This window comes from Hyla sarda, chromosome 4 (assembly GCF_029499605.1).
Source record: "Hyla sarda isolate aHylSar1 chromosome 4, aHylSar1.hap1, whole genome shotgun sequence".
Lineage (NCBI taxonomy): Eukaryota > Metazoa > Chordata > Amphibia > Anura > Hylidae > Hyla > Hyla sarda.
This window is the reverse complement of record NC_079192.1, coordinates 198825283-198850743: the sequence shown is the minus strand read 5'-3', so window position 1 is coordinate 198850743 and position 25461 is coordinate 198825283. Positions and strand designations below refer to the sequence as shown.

General features: G+C 39.2%; 1 protein-coding gene and 1 long non-coding RNA gene across 4 annotated transcripts in view; one reads left to right on the top strand and one right to left on the bottom strand.

Moving 5' to 3' along the window:
- Positions 1 to 22212, top strand: part of SFMBT2 (Scm like with four mbt domains 2) — a 273183-nt gene extending 250971 nt beyond the window's left edge. For all 3 annotated transcript variants that reach the window (XM_056573248.1, XM_056573247.1, XM_056573250.1), the window contains 6 exons: positions 4447 to 4622; positions 10389 to 10558; positions 13852 to 14094; positions 14365 to 14493; positions 14821 to 19408; positions 19591 to 22212. In XM_056573248.1, coding sequence (XP_056429223.1) covers positions 4447 to 4622; positions 10389 to 10558; positions 13852 to 14094; positions 14365 to 14493; positions 14821 to 14961 — 859 coding nt within the window. In that variant the 3' untranslated portion in view covers positions 14962 to 19408; positions 19591 to 22212. The remainder of the gene's footprint in view (positions 1 to 4446; positions 4623 to 10388; positions 10559 to 13851; positions 14095 to 14364; positions 14494 to 14820; positions 19409 to 19590) is intronic.
- The window catches only part of LOC130368884 (uncharacterized), a 34157-nt gene continuing 20496 nt past the window's right edge, over positions 11801 to 25461 (bottom strand). Inside the window, exon 3 of the long non-coding RNA XR_008892596.1 lies at positions 11801 to 12270. This is a non-coding gene — a long non-coding RNA (uncharacterized LOC130368884). The remainder of the gene's footprint in view (positions 12271 to 25461) is intronic.

Sequence of the window (25461 nt, the reverse complement as noted above, 5' to 3'; positions counted from 1 at the left end):
TAGCTGTTCTTAGACATTTTCTGCCCCTCTTTCCACAACCTTTTATCATTTGCATTGTAGATTTTGGAATTCTCTAACTTATATATCAGTAAAAGAAATACTGTACAATTAACTATAATTTTCAGGATACGATTTCAAAGGTCGGTATGCCTTAGGCTTTCTCACCAATACAAGTCACCAGTGATCCTATTCATGTTGCTGTTATTAATCTTGACACGGTTTTCTTGTCAATTTGTATACACCTGATGAGTAAGGACATATAGTACAAGAGCTGGCAAGCATTATGTTCCCATCCCATTCTATAGACAACCATGTGCAGTTTTACTTTAGTCAATTGCGTAAACTGATTTTTTGTAAGGAAACAGTTTGACTTTCTAGTCTAGATCATTTTGTGGAATTACACAAAATCCATTTGCAGACATAAGGGATGTAAAGCTGTCTACAGAGCCATAATCTGGAAGATTTTCAGGGTCAATAACATAACAGACACAGAGAAAATCTATTAAATTGGAACTAGGTTAATGCAATATGAAGACACAACTTGGGAATACAGGGAGAATATTTTATCTTTACCAGAAACAAGCATTGTCCTGCCCAAATTCCTCTAGTTTTCAAAAAGATCCTGTCCACTTCCATAATAGGTATTCTCTTTAAGGAATCTCAAGGTCCTTTTCTATATTTTATTTTTGTTGTCTGCTGTTATATTCTGGATCAGTGTTTTAGACTATACAGTTTTTGTTGAAGTTTCAGTGCCAGAAATCATCACTAAAAATACTATATCATAGTATTGGTAGGTTGACCATCAAGCCCTTCGGGGATGCTTTGTTTGGAGTGGATACAATGTTCATCAGTCCAAAAAAATTTTTTAAAAAAATAACAATTTTATATATCATTGTGTAACCTCATGTTCCCTGATTTCAGTACTTTCTTGCTACGCCACACCATTTCCGAGATATAGATTTTTTAACATTTTGTTGACTATCTGTACTTTTTACGGAACAGTCAAATAGTTGGGAATTTTATCACAAAAAGAGGTATGAATGCTGGGCTCAGCAAAAAAATCAAAAAATACAAAAACATGATTTACACCACCTCCCAATCACACCCCCTTAGCTTAGTTTTCATATTTTCCTAACCTAGCATTCACATCCCCTTTTTGCACTAAACTTCCTGCCAATCTGACTATTCAGTGAAAAGTACAGATAACCCAACCAAATAGTAAACCATGGGGCAATACAAGAAAGTAATGACGACTGATAATACACATGGAAGGAAGCAGGTATCCAAGTTACAGTGGTTTTGCAATAAGGATTTTTAACAAGTGAAATATTTCAAAAATATTTTTTATCTGCTAAAACTGCACTTTCAATAAGTTATAAATTATGGAGATTCCCAGTAAAAAAAAATGTGGATTTGGCACGTTTTTATTTTTTATTTTTTGCTTGACCTTCAAAACACAACAAAGACATCACAAAAATGCGCTGCATAAACCAAATTTTAGATGTCAAATACTTACCCATGCTCTATATGCCTAACTTAAAGGGGTTATCCAGGAAAACACTTTTTTTTTATATATATATATATCAACTGGCTCCAGAAAGTTAAACAGATTTGTAAATGACTTCTATTAAAAAATCTTAATCCTTTCAGTACTTATGAGCTTCTGAAGCTAAGTTTGTTCTTTTCAGTCTAAGTGCTTTCTGATGACAAGTGTCTCGGTAACCGCCCAGCTTAGAAGAGGTTTGCTATGGGAATTTGCTTCTAAACTGGGCGGTTCCCGAGACACCTGTCATCAGAGAGCACTTAGACAGAAAAGAACAACCTTAACTTCAGAAGCTCATAAGTACTGAAAGGATTAATATTTTTTTTTTTATAGAAGTAATTTACAAATCTGTTATACTTTCTGGAGCCAGTTGATATATATAAAAAGTTTTTTCCTGGATAACCCCTTTAACTATTTAATTAAGATTCTATAGACATTATTTACAGGGCATAAAGGATGGTTTTGCAAATAAAATAACTTTTTAGATGAAAGCTAATGGCAGGTCTGCTTTAAACAAATAATACTATGGATGGCAATGCTTTTATCGACAGAGCTCCTACAATGCTTGTTTGTTGTTAACAACATTTTAATGACAACATCCACCAACTGCAGCAAGGAGAAAATATAGAATGATATACATATAGAGCAGTTCTCCAAAGATGATGATGTACTAGACCAATGATATCCAAATGGTGGCCCTCTAGATGTTGCCAAACTACAACTCCCAGCATGGCTGAATATTTATGCCTTTACTGTAACTCTTTTCTTTTTAAGTTATACAAAATTTATTAAAATGTCACTTTTAAATAACTCTAAAATAACACTAAAACTGAGAAAAAAACAAATCCAACCTCACCCTCTTCTATACCAGTGGTGTCCAACCTCCGGACCTCCAGATGTTACAAGACTACAACTCCCAGCATGCCCTGACAGCCAAAGGCTGTCCGGGCATGCTGGGAGTTGTAGTTTTGCAACATTTGGAGGTCCGCAGGTTGGAGACCATTGTTCTATACCATGGCCTATAGGCCTATTATTTCTGTGCCACCAATGGTTCCTTTATTTTATGTGGGAGAAGAAGTTGGGAGTCATGAATTTATGAGCCTGTTTAACCCCTTAAGGACGCAGGACGTAAATGTACATCCTGGTGAGCTGGTACTTAATGCACCAGGACGTACATTTACGTCCTAAGCATAACCGCAAGCATCGGAGCGATGCCCGGATCATGCGCGGCAGGTCCCAGCTACTGATGGCAGCCAGGGACCCGCCCGTAATGGCGGACATCTGCAATCCTGCGGATGTCCGCCATTAACGCCTCAGATGCCGTGATCAATACAGACCACGGCATTTGCAGCATTGCGGTCACTATAATGGATGATCGGATCGAACCCAGCGCTGCCGCGGCGATCCGATCATCCAGCATGGCAGCCGGAGGTCCCCTCACCTGGCTCCGCTGTCTTCCGGGAGTCTTCTGCTCTGATCTGCCTTTCCACAGACCAGAGCAGAAGATGACCGATAACACTGATCAGTGCTATGTCCTATACATAGCACTGAACAGGATTAGCAATCGGATTGCTATAAATAGTCCCCTATGGGGAATTTTAAAATGTAAAAATAAAAGTAAAAAAATTAAATAAAAAAAATGTGAAAATCCCCCTCCCCCAATAAAAACGTAAACTGTGCCTTTTTCCCTATTTCACCCCCAAAAAGTGTTAAAAAATATTTTATATACAGATTTGGTATCGCCGTGTGTGTAAATATCTGCACTATCAAAATAAAATGTTAATGATACCGTACGGTGAACGGCGTGAACGTAAAAAAAAAAAGTCCAAAATAGCTACTTTTTTATTACATTTTATTCCTAAAATGTTTTATAAAAAATGGATTAAAAGTTATATATCAGCAAATATGGTATCAATGAAAAGTACAGATCATGGCGCAAAAAATGAGCCCTCCTACCACCGCTTATACGGAAAAATGAAAAAGTTATATGTTTTCAAAGTAGGGGGATTTAAAATGTACTAATTTGGTTAAAAAGTTTGCGATTTTTATAAAGCGCAACAGTAATAGAAAAGTATGTTATCATGGGTATCATTTTAATCGTATTGACCCAAAGAATAAAGTACACATGTCATTTTTACCGTAAATTGTACGACGTGAAAACAAAACCTTCCAAAATTAGCAAAATTGCGGTTTTCTTTTTAATTTCCCCACACAAATAGTATTTTTTTTGGTTGTGAAATACATTTTATGGTAAAGTGAGTGATGGCATTACAACAGAAAACTGGTTGTGCAAAAAACAAGCTCTCATACGAGTCTGTGGATGAAAATATAAAAGAGTTATGATTTTTAGAAGGCGAAGAGGAAAAAACGAAAACGTAAAAATAAAATTGTCTGCGTCCTTAAGGCCCAAATGAGCTGCGTCCTTAAGGGGATATACTACAAACAGCATTGATATACTATGGATGTAAGGAAAAAACAATAAATAAAGACTGTTGTGCATTTCATGTTACGGATCGACATACTGGTGAACTTTGCACACATCTGTCAGCTGCTGCTCAATATTTATGAGAAAAAAAAAAGGCAGCATGCATAGAAGATTACTGTACAGTCCATAGGATTTTTATAATAATCCGGGTGAAAGCATATTATTCAGAAGACGGTTATTGATTGGAAATAGATATAAGATGAAGGATCATGGTGATACCCAACATAATTACTATTACAGCCTCCCTGTACTTAGTTGTTACCTGTGTTGCCATATGTGATTTGTACAGCTGCCTGGTGATCTGGGATGTAATTGGCAATTACGTGAAATCCCATCCATGTGAGAATGGTTCTCAAGAGAGCTGCGGGCAGGTGTGTAACTATGGAAAAAGTAATCTCCTGTTTGTTTCCTATTCCAGATACAAAGGGAAATCCTACAGGGCCACTGTGAAGATTGTCCGCACGTCAGACCAGGTTGCAGAATTTTGTCGCAAAGTGTGCATGAAATTGGAATGTTGTCCCAATTTGTTTAGCCCATTCCTGGTCACTGACCTTTGTCCGGAAAACTGCTCCATACATACGAAAACCAAATACAGTAAGTATCTGGAGCCATTGTATGTTCCTGTGGAAAGAATAGCATTTATTCACTGTGTACAATGAATTTATCATCTCCAGCTGTATGACAGGTGCATTAGGACCACAAACAATTACAGAGACAGGAAACTATTTATTTTTATTGACACTGGATTAAGGAGTAAATCTCCCTGTAGGCAGCAGACCCAGAATTAGCTCTGTTATGGATTGCATCTGAACACAGCTTTTAATAGGCCTAGGTAGGGGATGTGTTCTATACATTGACTTACACATAATGACGTGTTCCTAGCACATTCCGCAGCTCAGGGTAACATTATACTTCACATTCATTGAACAGAATGTTACATTGTACTTGCTGCTTTCCCCTTATGTTCACTTGAAGTTAATCAGCATTTTCACAAAAAAAAATAATGTGATGTGTGTGTGTGTGTGTATGTGTATATATATGTATATATATATATATATATATATATATATACCGTATATATAATTTTTGTTTCACATTTTTAAAGAAAATGGCTAAGTAACCAATGTTTCAAAGATCCCATTAAAGGAGTAGTCCAGTGGTGAAAATCTTATCCCCTATCCTAAGGATAGGGGATAAGTTACAGATTGCAGGGAGTCCAACCGCTGAGGCCCCCCCCCCCCCCCCCGCGATCTCCTGTACAGGGCCCCGACAGCCCGCGGGAAGGGGGCGTGTCGACCACCGCATGGAGCGGCGGCCGACACGCCTCCTCAATACAACTCTATGGCAGAGCCAGAGTGCTGCCTTCGGCAATCTCCGACTCCATAGCAATGTGAGGGGGCGTGTCGGCCGCCACTTCGTGCGGTGGTCAACACCCGCTATCTGGCGGAGAGCCTTGCCCCTGTACAGAGAGATCGCAGGGGGCCCCAGCGGTAGGACCCCCCGCGATCTCAAACTTGTCCCCTATCCTTAGGATAGGGGATCCGTTTTTTACCACTGGACTACCCCTTTAATTTTAATACATTAGAGAAAGTGTCATAAAATAACGAATAATATATTATTAAAGTCATGAAATCAAAATCAGTTTTTTAATCTTTTGATTCTTTTAGAGCAGTGGTCTTCAACCTGCGGACCTCCAGATGTTGCAAAACTACAACTCCCAGCATGCCCGGACAGCCGTTGGCTGTGGTCTTCAACCTGCGGACCTCCAGATGTTGCAAAACTACAACTCCCAGCATGCCCGGACAGCCGTTGGCTGTCCGGGCATGCTGGGAGTTGTAGTTTTGCAACAACTGGAGGTCCGCAGGTTGAAGACCACTGTTTAAAGGGTACTTTTTGGGGGCACTCAGTTTTTCTGTACAAGGAAATAAATAGCAATTTTTATAATATATTCATAGTAAAACTAAAGCATGATATGTTAATGTATTTTTTTCTCTCCCAATATGTTTTGGATGCTGTTTTATATCTCAGGCTCTTTTCACAACTCATTTTGTTCAGGGTCCAGCAGAGGTATACATCAGGAGACTCCTTCATGTAAACACTTAGGAGTACGTTCACACTGGGCGGATAACCTGTGGATTTTCGGCTGCGTATCTGCTGCGGAAAATCCACTGCAGATTTTGCTACTATTGATTTCAATTGGTGAAGGAAAATCTGCAAATATGCCTCTATTGCAGATTTTCTGCCGACCCATTGAAGTCAATGGTAGAAGAATCCGCTGTAATCAGCCAATGTGAAAGTACCCTTAGGCTATGTTCACATGTCAGAATGTCTGCACGGAGAATCTCTGTGGTGACATGGTGACATGCGCTAGGACCGCACAGGAATGCGCCATCTCATAGACAGCTATGCATTCCGTGCAGACTCCGCAGAAAGAATAAACACATTCATTCTTTGTGCAGACATGGGAAAATGGAATTTCCATGCCTGAAATATGCGCAATTCGGCAAAGGAAATTCCGACTGGTGAACATGGCGTAAGGGGGAGATTTATCAAAACCTGTCCAGAGGAAAAATTAAGTTGACCATAGCAACCAATCAGATTGCTTCTTTCATTTTTGAAAAGACCTCTGAAAAAGAAGCAATCTGATTGGTTGCTATAGGCAACTCAGCAACTTTTCCTCTGGACAGGTTTTGAGAAATCTCCCCTTAGTCATATACATCATATATATACTTCCGTGTTAAAGGAAAATATGTATATTTTTGTTATTAGAGCTGGCTCTATGAAATTTTGCAGAGGTCTGCACATTCCAGCAAATAAATGGAAACATTGATGAAAACCACTTAAATGGTGGCCAAAATTACACTCTTTAGTTACTAAAGTGCATCAGTATGTAGTAACCAAAAGACATAGACGAGATAAATAAAACTGCCTTTGCCATAATTATCTTTCATAACTAGCAATAAATAATCAATTATGGTGCACAAACATCCTGAGTCACGGTAAGGCAAGGATTCCACTAAGGTTTTTTCCCACCAGCAAAATTGTCAGGAAAAACTGCCACAGCTTTTTCCTGCGTTTTGTTTTTTTTCTGGCGTTTTTCCTGGTGTGTGGAAACAGGAAATGGCACTCCTGGGCCTAGGCAGTAACAGACTGGTGTTATTTAGGCTGGGAAGGGCCAGTAACAATGGTCCTTGCCCACCCTGATAACACCCTGTTGCTGCTTGGTTGGTATCTGGCTGAGAATAAAAATGTTATTTATTTATAAAAAATTTAAAAAACGCATAGGGTTCCCCGTATTTTTATTCACAGCCAGATAACAACCAAGCAGCATCAGCCTGACGTTACCAGGGTGGGCTAGGACCATTGTTACTGGCCCTCCCCAGCCTAAATAACGCCAGCCTGTTACTGCCTAGGCCCAGGAGCACCATTTTTTATGCTCCGGGCCTGTTGGTACTGGCTCTTCCCGGTACCCCTGTGGCGGTGGGTACCGGGTAATAATTGGGGGTTAGAACTAGCTGTAATGGCTTAGTAATGGATTCCGTCAATAAGACGGCTTCCACTACTAAGCCTGAAAATTCAATTTAAAAAAAACACGACACATTGGAAAAATTATTTTATTTTAAAAAACACTCCCCCGCAGCCCTTGTTATTTTATTAAAAGGAAAAAAATCCAGTTCATCCGCAGTAGTCCTCCAAATCCGCCTTAATCCGCTGCATACATGGATCTGAAACGAGAAGAAAAAAATAATTGGATAGGACATTTTTTGGCACTTTCCACTGAGGCTGTCTGGGCATGCTGGGAGTTATACATTAGCAACAGCTGGAGTCTCCCTGTCTGGGAGGACACTGGCAGAAGGGTCTGTTCACATTGTACAAAACGTACAATGTGAACAGAGCCTCACACCATTACCAGCCTGGCTCCCATCTGTAGCTCCTCCCCCCTAATGACAGCATCACTAGGGGCAGAGCTACATGGTCCCAGCCGGTCCGGAAAGAGGTAAAGGGACTTCTTCGTCTTCTGTATACACTATACTGTATATACAGCTATCTATAGATAGCTGTATATAGTGTATACCACCCAAAGGGTTAACCTACACTTTCCAGCAGTGTACATTAACTCTTTCCTTGCCAGGCTGGCGCATAGCGCACGGCTCAGCAAGGGGTTAAGTGAGCCAGCTATGTGTATACTATATAAACATTACAGGCTCACTGTAAGTTCTTGCTGGGCAGTAGACATACAACATATATCTACTGCTCAGCATCAGCTGTTCTCCCGTCTCTGTAGCCGTGAGCACAGCTGTGTCCCAAAATTCACATAAGGAAGATCGCAACAATTGTCAGGAGTGACACTTGCTTTGATCTGTCCCTTACTGTAGGGACTACTGCTCCCAACATGGAGCACACTCTGCTCCATGCTGGGAGCTGTAGTATCTGTACTAATAGACAGATGACCCAGGTGTCACTTCTGACACCCTTTGCAATCTGTCTATTAATGCAGGTACTACAGCTACCAGCATGGAGCAGAGTGTGCTTCATGATGGGAGTAAAAGTACCTGGAATTAAGGTCAGATCACAGTGGGTGTCACTCCTGACACCCGCTGCAATCCTCTGGTATAAGCTATAGAAGCGGGCGGTAGCTCTTGTCTAGTCTCCTTCCCTGCACTATACTCTGCTGTGATGTGTGGTTATCTTCGCATCACAGATTTGTATATGTCGCTGACTATCCAGCCAATCACATCTCTCAGTGTGAAATATGAATCTGTGAAGTGAAGAGAACTTCACATAACAGCGGAGTATAGTGCCGGGCAGTGGAGCAGAGAAGTGCGGCTGCCGCCCGCTTCTATAGCTTATACCAGAGGATCACAGCGGGTGTCAGAAGTGACACCCACTGTGATCTGTCTATTAATAAAGGTACTACTACTCCCATCATGGAACAGTCTGTTCCATGCTGGGAGTAGTAGTACTACCTAAAAAATAAAAAATACATTAAGTTAAAGTAAAAAAAAACACACACTTTACTAAACACATAAATACATTACTAATAAAAAGTTTTACAAAATTAATAATAAAAAATATATTATTTTTATAATTAAATGGCCCCTTTTTACATTTTTTTATATTGCCAGCTAAATTTTCAGCTCTCTGCCCAGTCAAATAAATTGATCCCTGTTTAAAAATTTTGTTCTAAAAAAATATAAATTTCATTAAATACAATTTTTTTCCATCACTACTGTATCTTTTTTCAATTTATTGGTTTAATGGTACCTTATGAAATTTAACAAAAAAAATTGTCTCCATCACTTTTTTGGATCAATAAAGTTCAAAAAAAGAATAAAAACCGCCTGCAAAAACGCCAAAGTTTAAAGCCACATGGCGTTTTTCTTGGCGGTTTTTCACTTCCATAGACTTCTATGGGAAGAAAACACCAGGATTCCCCCCCCCCCCCCAAAAAAAAAAAAACATACTCTGAATTTGAGGACATTTTTGGAAACCAGCTTCTGAGCTCGAAGGATTAAAAAAAATGGTAAAATGAAAAACGCTAAGTGGATCTGGCATTTTACAGTTAACTATTGACTTGCAGCTTACATCTGGCCGCAGCATTTTTTCGCAGAAAAAATGCTGTGCGGCAAAATGGGCATTTTTATCAGCGTTTTTGCATGAAAAAACCTCAGTGGAATTCTAGCCTTAGACTAGGTTTCCAAACAGGTTTTTTTCTGCCGTTTTTTTGGAAATCTGCCATTTCAGTTTTTGAGCCAAAGTTTGAAGTGGATCCATCAGGAAAAGAAGTATAAGTCCTTCCTTTATGTTTCCCATTCCTTTTGAATACACTTCTGGCTTTGTCTCAAAAACTGCAGTGGCAGTATTCCAAAAAAATACTAAAAAAAAAACCCTGTTTAGAAACCTAGTCTTACACATCTGGTGCATTTGTAGACTATCTAGTCTCTTTGTGAACTGTGTATAAATTGGAGTAGTTTTTTTATATCTCTCCATTAAAAAAAAAAATCCACACATGTATTTATGCCCTATGGAAATCAGATCCCGTCCTGGATGATCAGGTAAGCATTTTACAAAAACAGCTTGGAAAATGCTTTCCTTATTGCTATAGGAACATATCTAATAAGGGAAATGTCCTCCTAGAAGTCAGGATACATAGGTCAGGCTCACACATGGCAGTTTGTGCAGTATTTAATGAAGTAATTTTTTTTTTTTTTAAGCTAGGGTTATGTCCTTAAGAGAGATGTTTTAAGGATACATTCTGTGAACTTGGCTTAATAATGTTACTATGTTGTCATTTTGTAGTTTTGTGCATTTTTCTCAATAGAAATATCTTCACTCATTACTTTTTTATTTTTATTGTAGCTTATTATTATGGAAAGCGGAAAAAGATTGCAAAGCCTCCTGTTGGGGAGCACACAGCAGACAATACCCAAACCAAACCAGCAAGGCGCAGAAAGAGGAGGAAATCAATTTTTGTACAAAAGAAGAGACGAACATCAGTGGTTGATGTTAGCCCGGTTGGCTCTGCTGAGGTATGCTACATAAAGAATTCTGAATAATGAAATACTCAGTTTTTTTGAAAAATTATTTTTAAGTAAAAAAAATTATATATATATATATATATATATATATATATAGCTTTATTTTCCCATCATTTTTGTTCCTATATTTATAACTTGTAAATTGTTTAAAGGGGTACTCTGCCCCTAGACATCTTATCCCCTATTCAGCGGCAGAACCCCCGCGATCTCGGCTGCGACACCCCAGACATCTGGTGCACGGAGCGAACTTCGTGGGAGCGGAGGGTTGTGACATCACAGTCACACCCCGCTCGTGATGTCACGGCCATGCCCCCTCAATGCAAGTCTATGGGAGGGGAGTGACGGCCGACACCCCCCTCCCATACACTTGCATTGAGGGTGTGTGGCTGTGACGTCACGAGCGGAGCGCGTCTATGACTTTACGAACCTCCGGCACTGCACCCAATGCTCTAAATGAACACCGGGTGCAGCAGGGAGATCAAAGGAGAGGGGATAAGATGTCTGATCGCAGGGGTCCCGCCGCTGGGGACCCTCACGATCATACATCTTATCTCCTATCCTTTGCATAGGGTATAAGATGTCTAGGGGCAGAGTATCCCTTTAAAGGGGTACTCCGGCGCTTAGACATCTTATCCCCTATCCAAAGAATAGGGGATAAGATGCCTGATCGCGGGAGTCCCGCCGCTGGGGACCCCCGTGATCTTGCACGCGGCACCCCGTTTGTAATCAGTCCCCGGAGCGTGTTCGCTCTGGGACTGATTACTGGCGACTACAGGGCGGTGTGTGATGTCATGCCCCTGCCCCCGTGTGATGTCACGCTCCGCCCCTCAATGCAAGCCTACGGGAGGGGGCGTGATAGCTGTCACGTCCCCTCCCGTAGGCTTGCATTGAGGGGCGGAGCGTGACATCACACAGGGCAGGGGCATGACGTCCCACGCCGTCCACCCTGTAGTTGCCGGTAATCAGTCCCGGAGCGAACACGCTCCGGGGACTGATTACAAACGGGGTGCCGCGTGCAAGATCACGGAGGTCCCCAACGGCGAGACTCCCGCAATCAGGCATCTTATCCCCTATCCTTTGGATAGGGGATAAGATGTCTAAGCACCGGAGTACCCCATTAATCTTTAAATCTGTATAAAATAATCTATCACCAGGTACAGACACCTGATTTCAGCACTGTGTCTGTTACATTTTGTACTGTAGCTTTCCTAACTAATGAATCCAGGCTGCAGAGTCTGTTTCTGTGTGCCTACACTTCCTCTCCTCCTCACTCATCTCCCCTCCCCTCTTTAAAGACTTGTATTGGTAGTGTAAGCAGAAAACTTACATTTTCCATAGTAATGAGCAGATAAGAAGTGCGGAAGGGGGAGGCAGCCTTGTGCGTGCAGAAGTAAGCATATTTCTCAGACAGGATATATTGCAGTGATTCTTATAATTGCTTTAACTATTGCTTTAAACGTTTTAAATGACAGTTACACTTTAAGTGTACTTTAATGTGTACCGTACTTGCTACGGATTTCGCTTGAATTTTTTCTGGATGACGTCCCCACTAATACAAAGTGCAGATTTCATGCACAAAATACTGCTGATCACGTGCTATAACAATACCTGCAGATTTTCATTTGTCAGATCCACAGCAAGTAAAGTATGTGTGAACATACTCTAAAGAAGCGTTAAAAATACTGATGAATTCACCTGAAAACCTTTAAAAAAAAAATTTTTGTATTAAAAAAATCATGTTTTTGCCTCTGGATTATTATAAATAATAAATAAACAAATTATTTGTATTTTGGTGCACATTTAAATTTATTTATTTTGCTATACATCTCTGTGCTCCACATACATTGCATTGGCTGTGTGCCTGCCTGCCCACAGGTAAATTTAGGGACAAGTTCCAAAATTTTTTATTAATCATTATGTTATTGACTAAATTTAGGGTCTAAATGACACTGGTAGAAGACAGAAATTATGTAACAGACCATGTAGGATGTAAGTACTTTACAATGTAACTGTGGATAATGAGGAATCCACTGACACCTGGCTCAACATCATATTATCAGACTCTTCTTCCTCCTCCTGAGAAGACGTTAAAAGAGTCAACAAGTCCACAAGGGCCATACAATCCTCTGAAACCACACAACTTCTGGAAGACAGTGAGAACTTTTGTTTGCTGGCATGGCTGCTACTACTACCAGGCATCTTGTTTCTGCTGATACCTGTACTAGTGCTGGTACTGCCACCAACATTCTTACTGGCAAAGGACATGGCAAGGGTGCTCAGTCCTCTACCCTCTACAATTCCATTACCAGACATGTATAAATATTTTTTTAATTAAAAAACATATAGAGGTTATTTTTATGTTTTTGGGGTAATTTGTCACATACCTACTAGTCAACTTTCACTCTAAATGTTAGAAATGCGTATTTATGTTTAACCCAGCAACAAATGCTTTGTGTTTTATTAAACTATGAAAATACACATAATTTGTCCTTAGATAGCTATGCAGCATTTACTCTCAACTCTCAAATGCAAAGTTATGTTAACCCTTAGGTTGAAATACTGTGTTAAAACTAATGTTCAATTAAACCCAGAAAATACACGTAAATTGACCCAAAATGCATATTCCATGCTTCCAATGCTTTTTATGGGTATTAATGTTAAAATACAGACCAACCCGCTGGTTTTCTCAGCTTGCTAGGTATTGTAAAGAAATAGCTTTTATGGGCTTGTTCACTGCTGGCTGGGATTTGTAGGGCACCAACTGGATACAGCACTGCAGGTGACGGGAGGTCACTGTCTGAGGTCAGCCCTCTGATCAATGCTTTGCTCTGCTTGTAATGTGATAGTTTGGATGGGCTCGTTCACATCTGGCTGGGATTTGTAGTGCACCAACTGGACACAGCACTGCAGGTTACTGGAGGTCACTGTCTGAAGTCAGTCCTCTGATTAATGCTTTGCTCAGCTTGCTTTGAAATTCTATCAGATTTGTGAAGGCTTTCTGGCATCAGTAGTTCTTGCTCTCTCTCACTAATCTATTGTGCACACATTGCATACAATACAATAATACAAATGTTGGAATTTTAGATGTTTTTTTATACAATGTGTCAGCTGCTATTCCATAGACCTTAATAGAACACATTCTTAGCTTAAAATCACTGCTGCTTTTTATACCTATTTTACTGCAGTTTTTAGTTTTTGTCTCTTTTTTTTTTCTTTTTTCATTTTACCTCGATTGTTTTTTTAATGCCCATTTTATGTAACAACATATCATTTTGTGTTAACAGGAAAGTGCAGAAGATGATGCCCTTGAAGATGATACATGCAGTGAGGAGACAAGTTCTGAAGTGCGGGATGATCATACTGACACATCCTCTGTGGAAGTTCCTTCTGTGCGTCCAAGGAGAGCGGTAACCCTTAGAAATAGCATTGGATCTGAAAGAGCACCTCTAGTGGAGAGGGCAAGAAGAGTCCGGAAAACACGCTCTCTTTCTTATGCTGAAGAGGTTGTCACCACAAGTGGAAAAGATGTACGTATTTCTGTTGTACTTATCATGAGAATGAGAGGAAACTGTTTATAGAGATGTTAGGCAATTGCTCGCAGCTTGAAGAGTACATATGCCGCCTGCATCTGCAGCCGTTACTTGTCAAAAGCAATGTAATATTGTACAAAGCTGTACATTAGCTATTCATAACCCTGCTTCTGAAAAGCTATTGTATTTTTGTTACATAAACATATACTGGCCCTATAGTCAGATAGAATTAATAACTGTATATATGTGACCATTTTGTTTCCAAAGGAGAAAAAGCAAGAGGAAGAAGAATGTCTAGTCCTAGAGAGTAACCCCTTGGAATGGACAGTGACGGATGTAGTGAAATTTATTAAGTCTACAGATTGTGCTCCCTTAGCAAAAATCTTCCAAGAACAGGTAAAACCAAGGCTTCTTACATGCTTCACAGTGTGTATTAGAATCCCCAGTCAATCTGCTGTACTTTAGTGTGCTTTTATATGGCACTTGGCTGTCTGTTAACTCTTCCTGATTGCTCTGCTAGACATTTTACTTTCTTCATTTTTTTTATGTACTTTAGAACAACAAAGCTTTGTTTTGTACACAGAACAAAACAAATAAATATAGTGAGATTTTAAAGTTTAATTATCAAGGGGCCCATCGATTTTATGAAGTGGATGCAAAATTCTTTCTGTATTTTTAGGTTGTATTTGTGAACTAAAACAGTACTTTTTCTGTATTTTTTAGGACATAGACGGACAAGCATTCTTATTGCTGACTCTTCCCACAGTTCAAGACTGTATGGAACTAAAACTGGGCCCTGCCATCAAGCTCTGCCACCAAATAGAGAGAGTCAAAGTGGCATTCTATGCACAATATGCCAACTAAACCCTCTGATGTGTTTTGCTGAATCTAACCTAGATTTATTGTTAAGGTAAAAAAAAAAAAAAAAAAAAAAAAAAAAAGAAAAGGGTTTTTATGAAAAAAAAAAGTCCAGACAAAAGATTTTTTCCACGTTTGTAAGCATATGTATATACTGCTGCCATTTTATTGTAGCTATGCCTAATCATAGCTATGAAAACCACAGGAATCTTACACAAACAAAAGAAGCATTTTTGTCCTGTTTGTCTGATATAAAGGCATACTTTGGCATGTCTGATCTTTTAGCAAAACTTGTAATCTTCTTTCATATTGAAAGCGTGTGTTTGTTTTTACCGTGATCTGTGGCTTAAATGAAAGCTTTGATATAGTAGTTCACTTTCTATTGTTGCTTCTTGTCATTTTAATACCCGTCTAGAGAAAATAATGCCTTTCACTGCAGGAGAGGTCTATCTTTCATTGCAGAGTAATAAATTGCTGGAGACTTCACTTGCAGTTAACCTGCCATTGAGCTGTAAAGCCGGGTTAGCTAAAAGGATATAGTTATCTTATTTAATGAATGATAAGGCCGAGGTGTAACTGTTTTAATTTCCAACACTGCCGAGTCAGATAGAAATGTATGAAAAATATACTACTAAAGGCTCCCAAAGCTTCACTTCCATCCTTGATATCAATTTGCTCCCTTCCTTATGGCAAAGCCATTTAATATGTTATTTTAATATCTGTTTTCCTCTTATGCAACATACAATCTACCACTTATAAAATATATACATGTTTGGTTCTATACAATCATAATTATTAAAAGGGTTATCCAGGATTAGAAAAACATAGCTCCCTTCTTCCAAAAGCAGTGCTACAACTTGGCTCCATTCACTTCAATAGAACTGAGGGAAAATGGCAATGTACGAGAGAAAAAACAACTATCCTTATCCTGGATAACCTCTTGAACAATAATTTTTTTTCTATAACTACACATTCTATCTTGAATATGGTTATGAAATTTGAGAAATAAAAAAAAGGATATATAACTTTAACATCTAGCATAGGCATCATGTGTATTCAGTAATAAAGGGCCCAGTAATAAAGGGCCTCCTCCCATAGACTTGCATTGAGGGGACGGGCGTGACGTCACATGGGGCGGAGTGCTGACATCACGGACTTCCGTACCCATAGTCGCGACTCAGATCCTCCAGCGCTTCCGGACAAAAAACAGGGTGGGTGCCGCATGCAATACTGCGGGGGTCCCTAGCGGTGGGACCCCCGAGATCAGACATCTTATCCCCATCTTGTCTAGGGTTGGAGTACCCTTTTAACCCCTTAAGGACCAAGGACGTACTGGTACGTCCTTGGTCCTGCTCCCGTGATATAACGCGGGGTGACACGGTAACCCCGCATCATATCACGGCGGGCCCGGCGTCATAGTGAAGCCGGGACCTGCCGCTAATAGCGCGCAGTGCCGATCGCGGCGCCGCACGCTATTGACCCTTTAGCCACACGCTCAGAGCTGAGCCGCGCGGCTAAAAGCGAAAGTGAAACCATGCCGGTTAACTCAGTGGGCTGTTCGGGATAGCCGCGGCGAAATCTCGGCATCCCAAACAGCTTACAGGACAGCGGGAGGGCCCCTACCTGCCTCCTCGCTGTCCGATCGCCGAATGACTGCTCAGTGCCTGAGATCCAGGCATGAGCAGTCATGTGGCAGAATCATCGATCACTGGTTTCCTATGAGAAACCAGTGATCATTGATAAAGATCAGTGTGTGCAGTGTTATAGGTCCCTATGGGACCTATAACACTGCAAAAAAAAAGTGAAAAAAAAAGTGAATGAATATCATGTAACCCCTCCCCTATTAAAAGTTTGAATCACCCCCCTTTTCATAAAAAAAAAACACAGTGTAAATAACAATAAAAGTAAACATATATGGTATCACCACGTGCGTAAATGTCCGAATTATAAAAATATATCATTAATTAAACCGTTCGGTCAATGGCGTGCGCGCAAAAAAATTCCAAAGTCCAAAATAGTGCATTTTTGGTCACTTTTTATATCATTTAAAAATGAATAAAAGGCGATCAATAGGTCCTATCAATGCAAATGGTACCGTTGAAAACTTCAGATCATGGTGCAAAAAATGAGCCCTCATACCGCCCCATACACGGAAAAATAAAAAAGTTATAGGGGTCAGAAGATGACAATTTTAAACGTATTAATTTTCCTGCATGTAGTTATGATTTTTTCCAGAAGTACGACAAAATCAAACCTAGGGTATCAAAAGTAGGGTATCATTTTAATCGTATGGACCTACAGAATAAAGATAAGGTGTCATTTTTACCGAAAAATGTACTACGTAGAAACGGAAGCCCCCAAAAGTTACAAAACTGCGGGTTTTTTTTTTCAATTTTGTGGCACAATGATTTTTTTTCCGTTTCACCGTAGATTTTTGGGCAAAATGACTGATGTCATTACAAAGTAGCATTGGTGGCGCAAAAAATAAGCAATCATATGGATTTTTAGGTGCAAAATTGAAAGAGTTATGATTTTTTAAAGGCAAGGAGCAAAAAATGAAAATGCAAAAACGGAAAAAACCCCGGTCCTTAAGGGGTTAAATATAGTACATTCTTACAGCAGGTATAAGGCAAAATCGTGTTCATCTCTATTCCATACTTTTTATGTGTTCTTCTACTGAAATCTGAAGATAAGTCTTCGCTAACTGATCATTGCAGACAGTCACTGATGCATTACTTATTGGGCACAAGCTTGATTTTAATTGTTGGTCGCAAGAGAATTTCAAGTTTCTGTTTAATTTGGTCTAAAAGTGACCATGTAGTATGAATGACTGCACTTACATGGCCATATACTTTCATTGGCCACATTTCTCAGCTGTTTGCAGCACCGTCAGTCGGAAATATCTAACTGGATTTCAGTTTTGTGGCCAAAATTGCAGCAAGCTAATGTAGTTATTATAATACAGTATATCCTGTATTACCTGTACTCATGATACCTGGAGGACTAGATAGGACCTTTCAGTTGAATAGAAGTTGGTATTCGCAGACAGATTTAGATTGCTTGCTTGCTTATTTGCTTGTGTTTCTTATTTATAAAATGATAGAGTAAATTGCACAAGAAATTTGTTGATTTTTTTTTAACATATATTGCTTTTATAATAGAACTACAATAACTGGAATTTTACATAAACTGAAGTTCTTCTACATAATACCAGTTTCATTCCAGTGTACAGTACAAGACAACATTTTTTAGATGTAGTATTTGTCTTTGTGAGTCTTTATGAGTTCTCACTGCATCTTTTGTTGTGTCTACGGTATCTTTGACCTATATAAATATTTTGGCTGCAGTACCATATTCACATGTCAGGAGTCTAAATTATTGGCTCCCACCAACATGCAATGTAAATAGACCTGTACAGGTAAAGGTTTTTTGAGATGGAAACACATTAACAGTCTATCCTACTGGGACCCCTATAGTTAAGCAGAACAAAGATGCTTTCTGTGTTCTCTCAAATGGGGCTTAATGTGTCATTGTATCTGAATAAGCACTGAAGGGGGTCTCTGGAGCAAAAGAGACCTTATTCCTATTCATCAGGGAAGTAAGAATTCCATACCATAGGCCCCTAATTTGTTTTTCTAGGAAATCCCTCTAATTACACAATATAATATTATGAAGTGAGACCTTTCGGTTCTCCAGAACGTTTTTCATCTTTTTGCCATGGTTCCTTTGATTTCATATCCCCTCTTCATTTATGGAAAGTGACTGCCTACTTTTCAGACTATTGTTCCCTGGTTCTCAGCACTGATCATCAGAGTCAGTCTATGTTAGAGCTATAAGTTGTGTCCCTGTATAGTGAAGCACATTGTGCATTGGGTAGTCTAAGTAGCTAGAAGTCACTTTGTCTAAATAAAGAAAGGACATGGAATTAGAAAAACCACGGCAAAAAGATGAACAGGAGAGCACAAGGCATTTCATTTTTACATTTATGTTCACACAGTGTATTTCCAGGCATATTTTATTGAAAAAAAAAATGCATATGTAAAATCCCAGAAAAATTGCGTCCTTTGTTGCAAAATGTCTGTGCACATAGTATATAAAAAAGGATGTATATTATACATGTGTAAAAATAAGGGACATGTAACTTATTATGCAGGTGAAAAAATAGCCTTTCAGTCATTTTACAGACTCATTTTTTCCAATAAAATACGCCTGAAAATACACTGTCTGAACATAGTCTTAATGTGAACTTTTTAATGGAGAACCAGAAAATGTAAGAACACTGTGGTGTTGTACATTGGGAAAAATCCTTTTTTTTTTTTTTTTTTTTTTAAAGAGGTTGCATGGTCTTGTAAAAGGGGAAACTTCTTTAAAAAGTAACCAAGCATTAGATTTTACTATACGTAACACATTTTTGAGGATATGAAGTTATAAAGTCTCACCCGCTGCCCTGCAAGTAGCCCCCTGGGCGGGGAGCTATACTTACCTCATCCCATTCTTCCGGCTGTAGTAACGCTCTCTCTTGGTGTGATTGACAGCCTGCCTAAGCAGATGGAGCAGAGTGGGCTGTCAAACACGCCAAGGAAACATCACAATGGCCGGAGTGACGGGACCAAGTAAGTATAGCTCCCCGCCCAGGGGGCTACTTAGGGGTCGGCAAGGCAGACTTTAGGAATTTTTATAACTTCATCATATACTCAAAAATTTCCCCAGGGAATGATGAAGATAAAGATTTTACCATATATATTGCGTTGCCAACCATTATAGATGGTAAAATCTAATGCTTGGTTTCCTTTAAAAATTTGTGTCGCCTGCTGATCTCAAACTTCATGTAAACTGTAACTGACAGTTCTAGAGTCAGAGCAATAGTTCAAGTCAGAGCAATAGTACAATAGTTGTTGCCTGCCATTCTCATTCATGTTTATCTAATATAAACTAAGTTCTGAAGTGATCTTTTTCCTGTAAATAGGGAACAAAACACATTCAAGGATTCCAGTAAAAATCACCTAATTTCTCAATGAGCATGATTTATTTCATATGGCATTTCCAAATGTCAAGAGGTGAAATAAAATAGGGATTTTTGTCATGACTTTATTTTCTATCTGGGACATAATAGTATTGGCTTCCTGTGTTCATGAAGACTCCCACTCAATCTGTGCTGAATATTACAGTAAATTTGTGTATGTCACAACAGAATACCTTCAAATGTCCCCTGATGTCCCCACTATAGTCATCAGATTATTAATAACTAAATCCTAGTGGACAGAGAAACAACTAGTGGTCATGTCGAATGAAGAGTTAAATATTAGCTTAGTTCTTAGCCGATCTTTTCCTGGCTTGTTCCCCCGATTATTGAATGTCCAACTTTGCAAATGTCTCTCGGACATGTCAAAAGTTTTTTTTAAGTGACAGGTACACTTAATTTTTTTATTTATTTCATTTTAATACTGTACAATTACTATGAGGGCAGCCATCTTTCCCGAACTGCTTTTAACAGCTACATATACATAAGCAACAACAGTCTGAAGGGGAGGTTGATCTGTGACCATCACCTATTGTGAATGACATCATCCAATCTTATCTATGTAATCCTGCTTTGATGATAATGATGAGTTTGCTGAAATTTCTTTTTTTTTTCTCAACAAAATAGGAAGTGTAATGCTATTGTTAGGCTTAATGGCCAGACTGAAAGTGCAAGATTTGATTTAAGCAATAGGTAATTTCTGATGCTACATTCTGATGCTACATAACTAGACTATGATTCAAAAACGAGTTGAAATGACTTGACATAGAAACCCGTTTTCTATTTCCCAAGTTAGGAAACACAAAAGGAAGGATCTGAAAGATGAAATAACCATGGCGACCAATATGCCGTATGGGTTACAAATAGATATAGAGCAAAGGATAGCATATTTTATTAAATTGTATTTTGACAAATCTATTTTGCTGTTTGCTTCTCAAGCTACATGAAATGTCAGTGTGTTCAGCTATAGATTGTGTTTGATTAGCTCGGAAAGGTTAATATAGGATAATGATATTCTGATTTTACATTTAAGCTTCTGTTTGAAAGCTTATGTCAGGTGTTCTTATTTATTCATGACAACCTTTATGGACACGGAGCACAAGGTGACCCGTCTGTGGCAGCAGCAGATATGCTACTACATACTTGTGTACCCTACAATTTTTTATTTTGTAAATAAATATTTTAGACACCTTTTCTTATGTTACATGACAGAAAGACAAATTGAAAATTTCACTTGCACAATGCTTCTCTAAACAAAGACATATGAGAAAAAGACAAATACACATTCATTAGAATGTTCTTATTTATTTGCTCTGCTACTCCAATACATCTTCAGTATACATTTTTATTGTATTTGTATTGCAAACTTCTTATCCATGGTTACAATTAAAGGAGTATTCTAGAATAAGAAATGTTTTTAAACCAACCGGTGCCAGAAAGTTATACAAAACTCAACAAAAGAACTCCAGCCCTGATCAACTGCTGTATGTTTTTGTAGAAGTCATATAGTTCTATCCAGTACAACACAGTGATCCCTGCTGCCACCTCTGTCCATGTCAGGAACAGTCAAGAGTGCAAGAATGAAAAAAGTTTATTCCTGGGGTTTACTCCGGCTCTGGAAAGTTCCTTACACAGTAGTACTAATCCATCAGCACCACCCCTCCACAAAAAGTCACACTGTTACTATATCCTACGGAGCCCCCTCTGTATCTGGACCTTAAAGTGCTCACTTTATGTTTTAATTCCATGTTTTATAGCAATGAATGGAGGATATAAAAGGTAGGAGTAATGGCTCTACTTTTCCTATGGATGATTGTTGATAAATCTCCATTAATAATTTAAAATAATAATTTAAAATAATAAGGATCTATTGACATGTACTTGATTACTATATTTTTCTTAAGTTTGTAATAATTAATGAAGTGATGCTGCGGTCAGAAAGCGCCATTTTATAAGGATAGAATGAGCTGTTTCTAGGGTAGTGCTAATTAATACAGCCACTTGTCAGAGTTAGCTGTCAATCCTCATATCATAAGTTGTAATGATTTTAATATTTGTTTTTGGGCAAGGGCATGCAATTTAGTTATTTCTGTATTATGTATATACATTTTTCCTTGTATATAAGTAAAATCTATTTACAGAGATTTATTTTAATTTGTATTAAAAACCAACCCTTTCTACTTGAAGGACTTGTAAACCACCATGTTAATAAAGCGCTATTGAAACATTTTAAGGTTTGTTTTTTGTATTACCAGACTGTTTATGAGCAAATTCATAGTAATTCTGAGATTTTAAGATGTTTTACTTTAAGGATCCTTTATTCTGTGTTAAGTTTATAAGCTCTATCCTTCAGCAGGCACCTGAGAAAGGTTCTTGTACTACTTTTGAAACACAATGAGCAATTAATTTTGAAATAAAGGGGAATCTTTCTGTAGCGTCTAAGGACTGTACCATATACACAAACATCCTGGGATGCTACACTCAGTGGCATACCTAGGGAGGTGCAGACTGCCAAAGCATTGGTATGCTACTGCCTACACATCAAGCCTGGCCCAGGCACACATGTGTACAGTGGAAAGCTGTAGTGGTTAAAGGAGATTTGTAGTGGTAATTTTTCAGAATCCCCTATGCCCGGTCTGCAAAAAGTAACATAACAGACTGTAACTCCCCTTCCCACGTTCCTTCGTTGTGCCGATATCGGTGTCCTTGTCCTCCGGTACCAGTCTTCTTCCTGCTTCCTGTGGACCATGAGTCATACTGCGCTCAGCGTATCGCCAGCCGCAGCGATGTTCTGCCTTGTCCGGTAAAAGGCTTGGCACAGTGTCATGTAAGGAGCCCAGGCAGCAGGGAGAAGGCGGGGCCCAGGCTCCTTACATGACAGTGCGATCAGCCTATCATCGGTCAAGGCAGGACATAGCTGTGGCCAGCAATACGCTGAGCACAGTATGAATGACAGCGACCCCAGGAAGCCGTAAGAAGACCGGCACCAGAGGACCGGGATATCGGCGCAACGGGGGGAATATCTGAAGGTGAGTTAAAGTTTATTTTGTTACTTTTTGCAGCCCAGCCACAGGGGGATTCTGAAAAATTACCACTACAGATCTCCTTTAAAGCTGCAGAACCTGTGGCTTACACAGACAGAGACCTCCGTCCCCATGCAGTGCAGGGTCGTGGTAATGATAGCGGTTGTTATCAGTCAGTCAGTATGAGAGGTCCTCCGATTCTGAGGGGACTGGCAGATAACATTTATGCTGTTATAGAGAACCTGCCATCAGTTTTATGCTGCCCAAACCACAGGCAGTGTAAAACTATAGCAGGCATCACCAGTCTGGGACACTGTAAAATACTCTGATACCCTCAGTAATCATAGTTTAAAAATGCCATCAGGACCTGAGTAACTAGTCCTCAGGGTGGGTCCCAGTGCTCCCCACCTAGCTAGTCTCTCCCTATACACAGATATACTGTACATTGCTAGGGAGGGACTCGTCACTCAAGCTGCTGACGATAAACTAAAATAATAAAGTAAGTTTTATGCTTCAAAGAAAGTTAGCCATAGTGGTGTGTGGATACAAAAAGCATCTTTCTCACTGAAGGACCTAACATGCCCATACATTATAGTGCCTCACAGGAGCTGCTTCTCTGACCTAACCAGGCTAAGACTAACTAGTTTGCACTGGTTCCAGCCCTCTAGGGACAAAAGGTTTGACTAGAGGACTCTCAATGAACTTTCGAGAGGCCTGAAGGTCATGTGACCTACTTCCCATACATATCTAGGGTGTATTCACACATACCAGATCCACTGCAGATTAGAAATTGTAAAATCCGTAGTTGCGGATTTGTGGGGGCATATAACTCCCGAAGCATCTTGAGTTTATCAGCCATGATTAAGGGGGCCTAGGTGCGAAAAACATGTTATGGCTGCTGTGCAAATTTTGTAAAGCATGGACACTTTAATAAAGAAGGTTTTTAACTGTACAAGCTGGATCCATTAGTTGTTTGTCATTTATATATATATATATATATATATATATATATATATACATATATATATATTTTTTTTTTCTATTTTATTATTATTATTTTTTAGAATAGACATACTGCCCTAAACAAGCCTTGGTGTCCCCAGTGCCTCCTGGCAGATTCACTAGCCTAAAAGCTCACCATAGTCTCTAGGTTTACATTAGAGCTTGCTTAGTAGTAGATGTGGGGATAATATGGTAACTATTGCGCAAGTCTCCCACTGTAAAGTTGTTAATAAAGTACCATAATAAAGAGCTTTAATTAGTGTATTAGCAACTAAATATATATTAAATATAATATATATATATATATATATATATAAATATAATATTTGTTATTTGGATTTGTGATACTTTTGGTATTTATTTCTCTTTTCTATGATGATTGTTTTTGAAGCTTATGTCAGTGTGAATCATAAAAAAGGGAAGAATATCAGAAATATTATACTTCTCTTTTTTCTAATCCCATTCTATTTTTGCCTTCAAAAACGACATTTAAAACTGCATCAAAATAGCATGTGCAAAATCACCTGGCAAGTGTCAAGGAAATAATACTTGTACTGATATTGCTTGTAAAGTAATCCTGGCCCTTGGTGATGAATGTTACAAATAAGGACAAATGCTCTTCATTCAGGATGTACTTTGGGGCCTAATAGTCCTAGTTTGTCAACCGGTGTGATCTACTGCTGCAAGACATGACGATTTGTGATAACCTGATCGGGTAAAGTGGCAGCCTGTGATTATACTACATTGAAAGTCACTGTGACTAATGTTTGTCTATGGAGATCTGTAATAAAGAAGAGGAAAAGGTGCTCCAGTGGTGAAGAATCACCGGTAAGTGGGTAAGGAGATGGGAAACGTTGCTTACCACAGCTGGTTGTGTCAACCCATACACAACAATGGAATGAGTGTTGGAAACACAAATGCTGTCTGCAGCCTTCCCAGGAATCAAGGTAGATGAGAACAGGTAACTTCGGACACAGGTGGGAATATGATGGCGCTGACCAGGAAGAAGTTGAGAGGAGCCAAGGTAAAATCCAACTTGTTGATTTTAGGACCAAGATGTAACGTGTTTCGCTGCGCATGCGCAGCGAAACACGTTGCATCTTGGTCCTAAAATAAACGAGTGTGATTTTACCTTGACTTCTCTCAACTTCTTCCTGGTCAGCGCCATCATCTTCCCATCTGTGTCCGAAGTTACCTGTTCTTATCTGTCTATAGAGGTGACGTGGCTGTACATTGATGGTGTGCACCTGTTAGGGTGTAGACTCTATTTAGCAGGACTGCCGATAGATACTAGAGTCATTCAGTGCGTGAATATTACAATTAGTGGAGTAAAAGAGTGATACACAATATGAAATCACACTGGATAAAGAGTGATGACACGTGAAAAGATTTCACTCAACGAAAAACTGCCATGGAATAACATCTTCTCATCACTTCAAAACATTCTCATTTGTGGTGGGA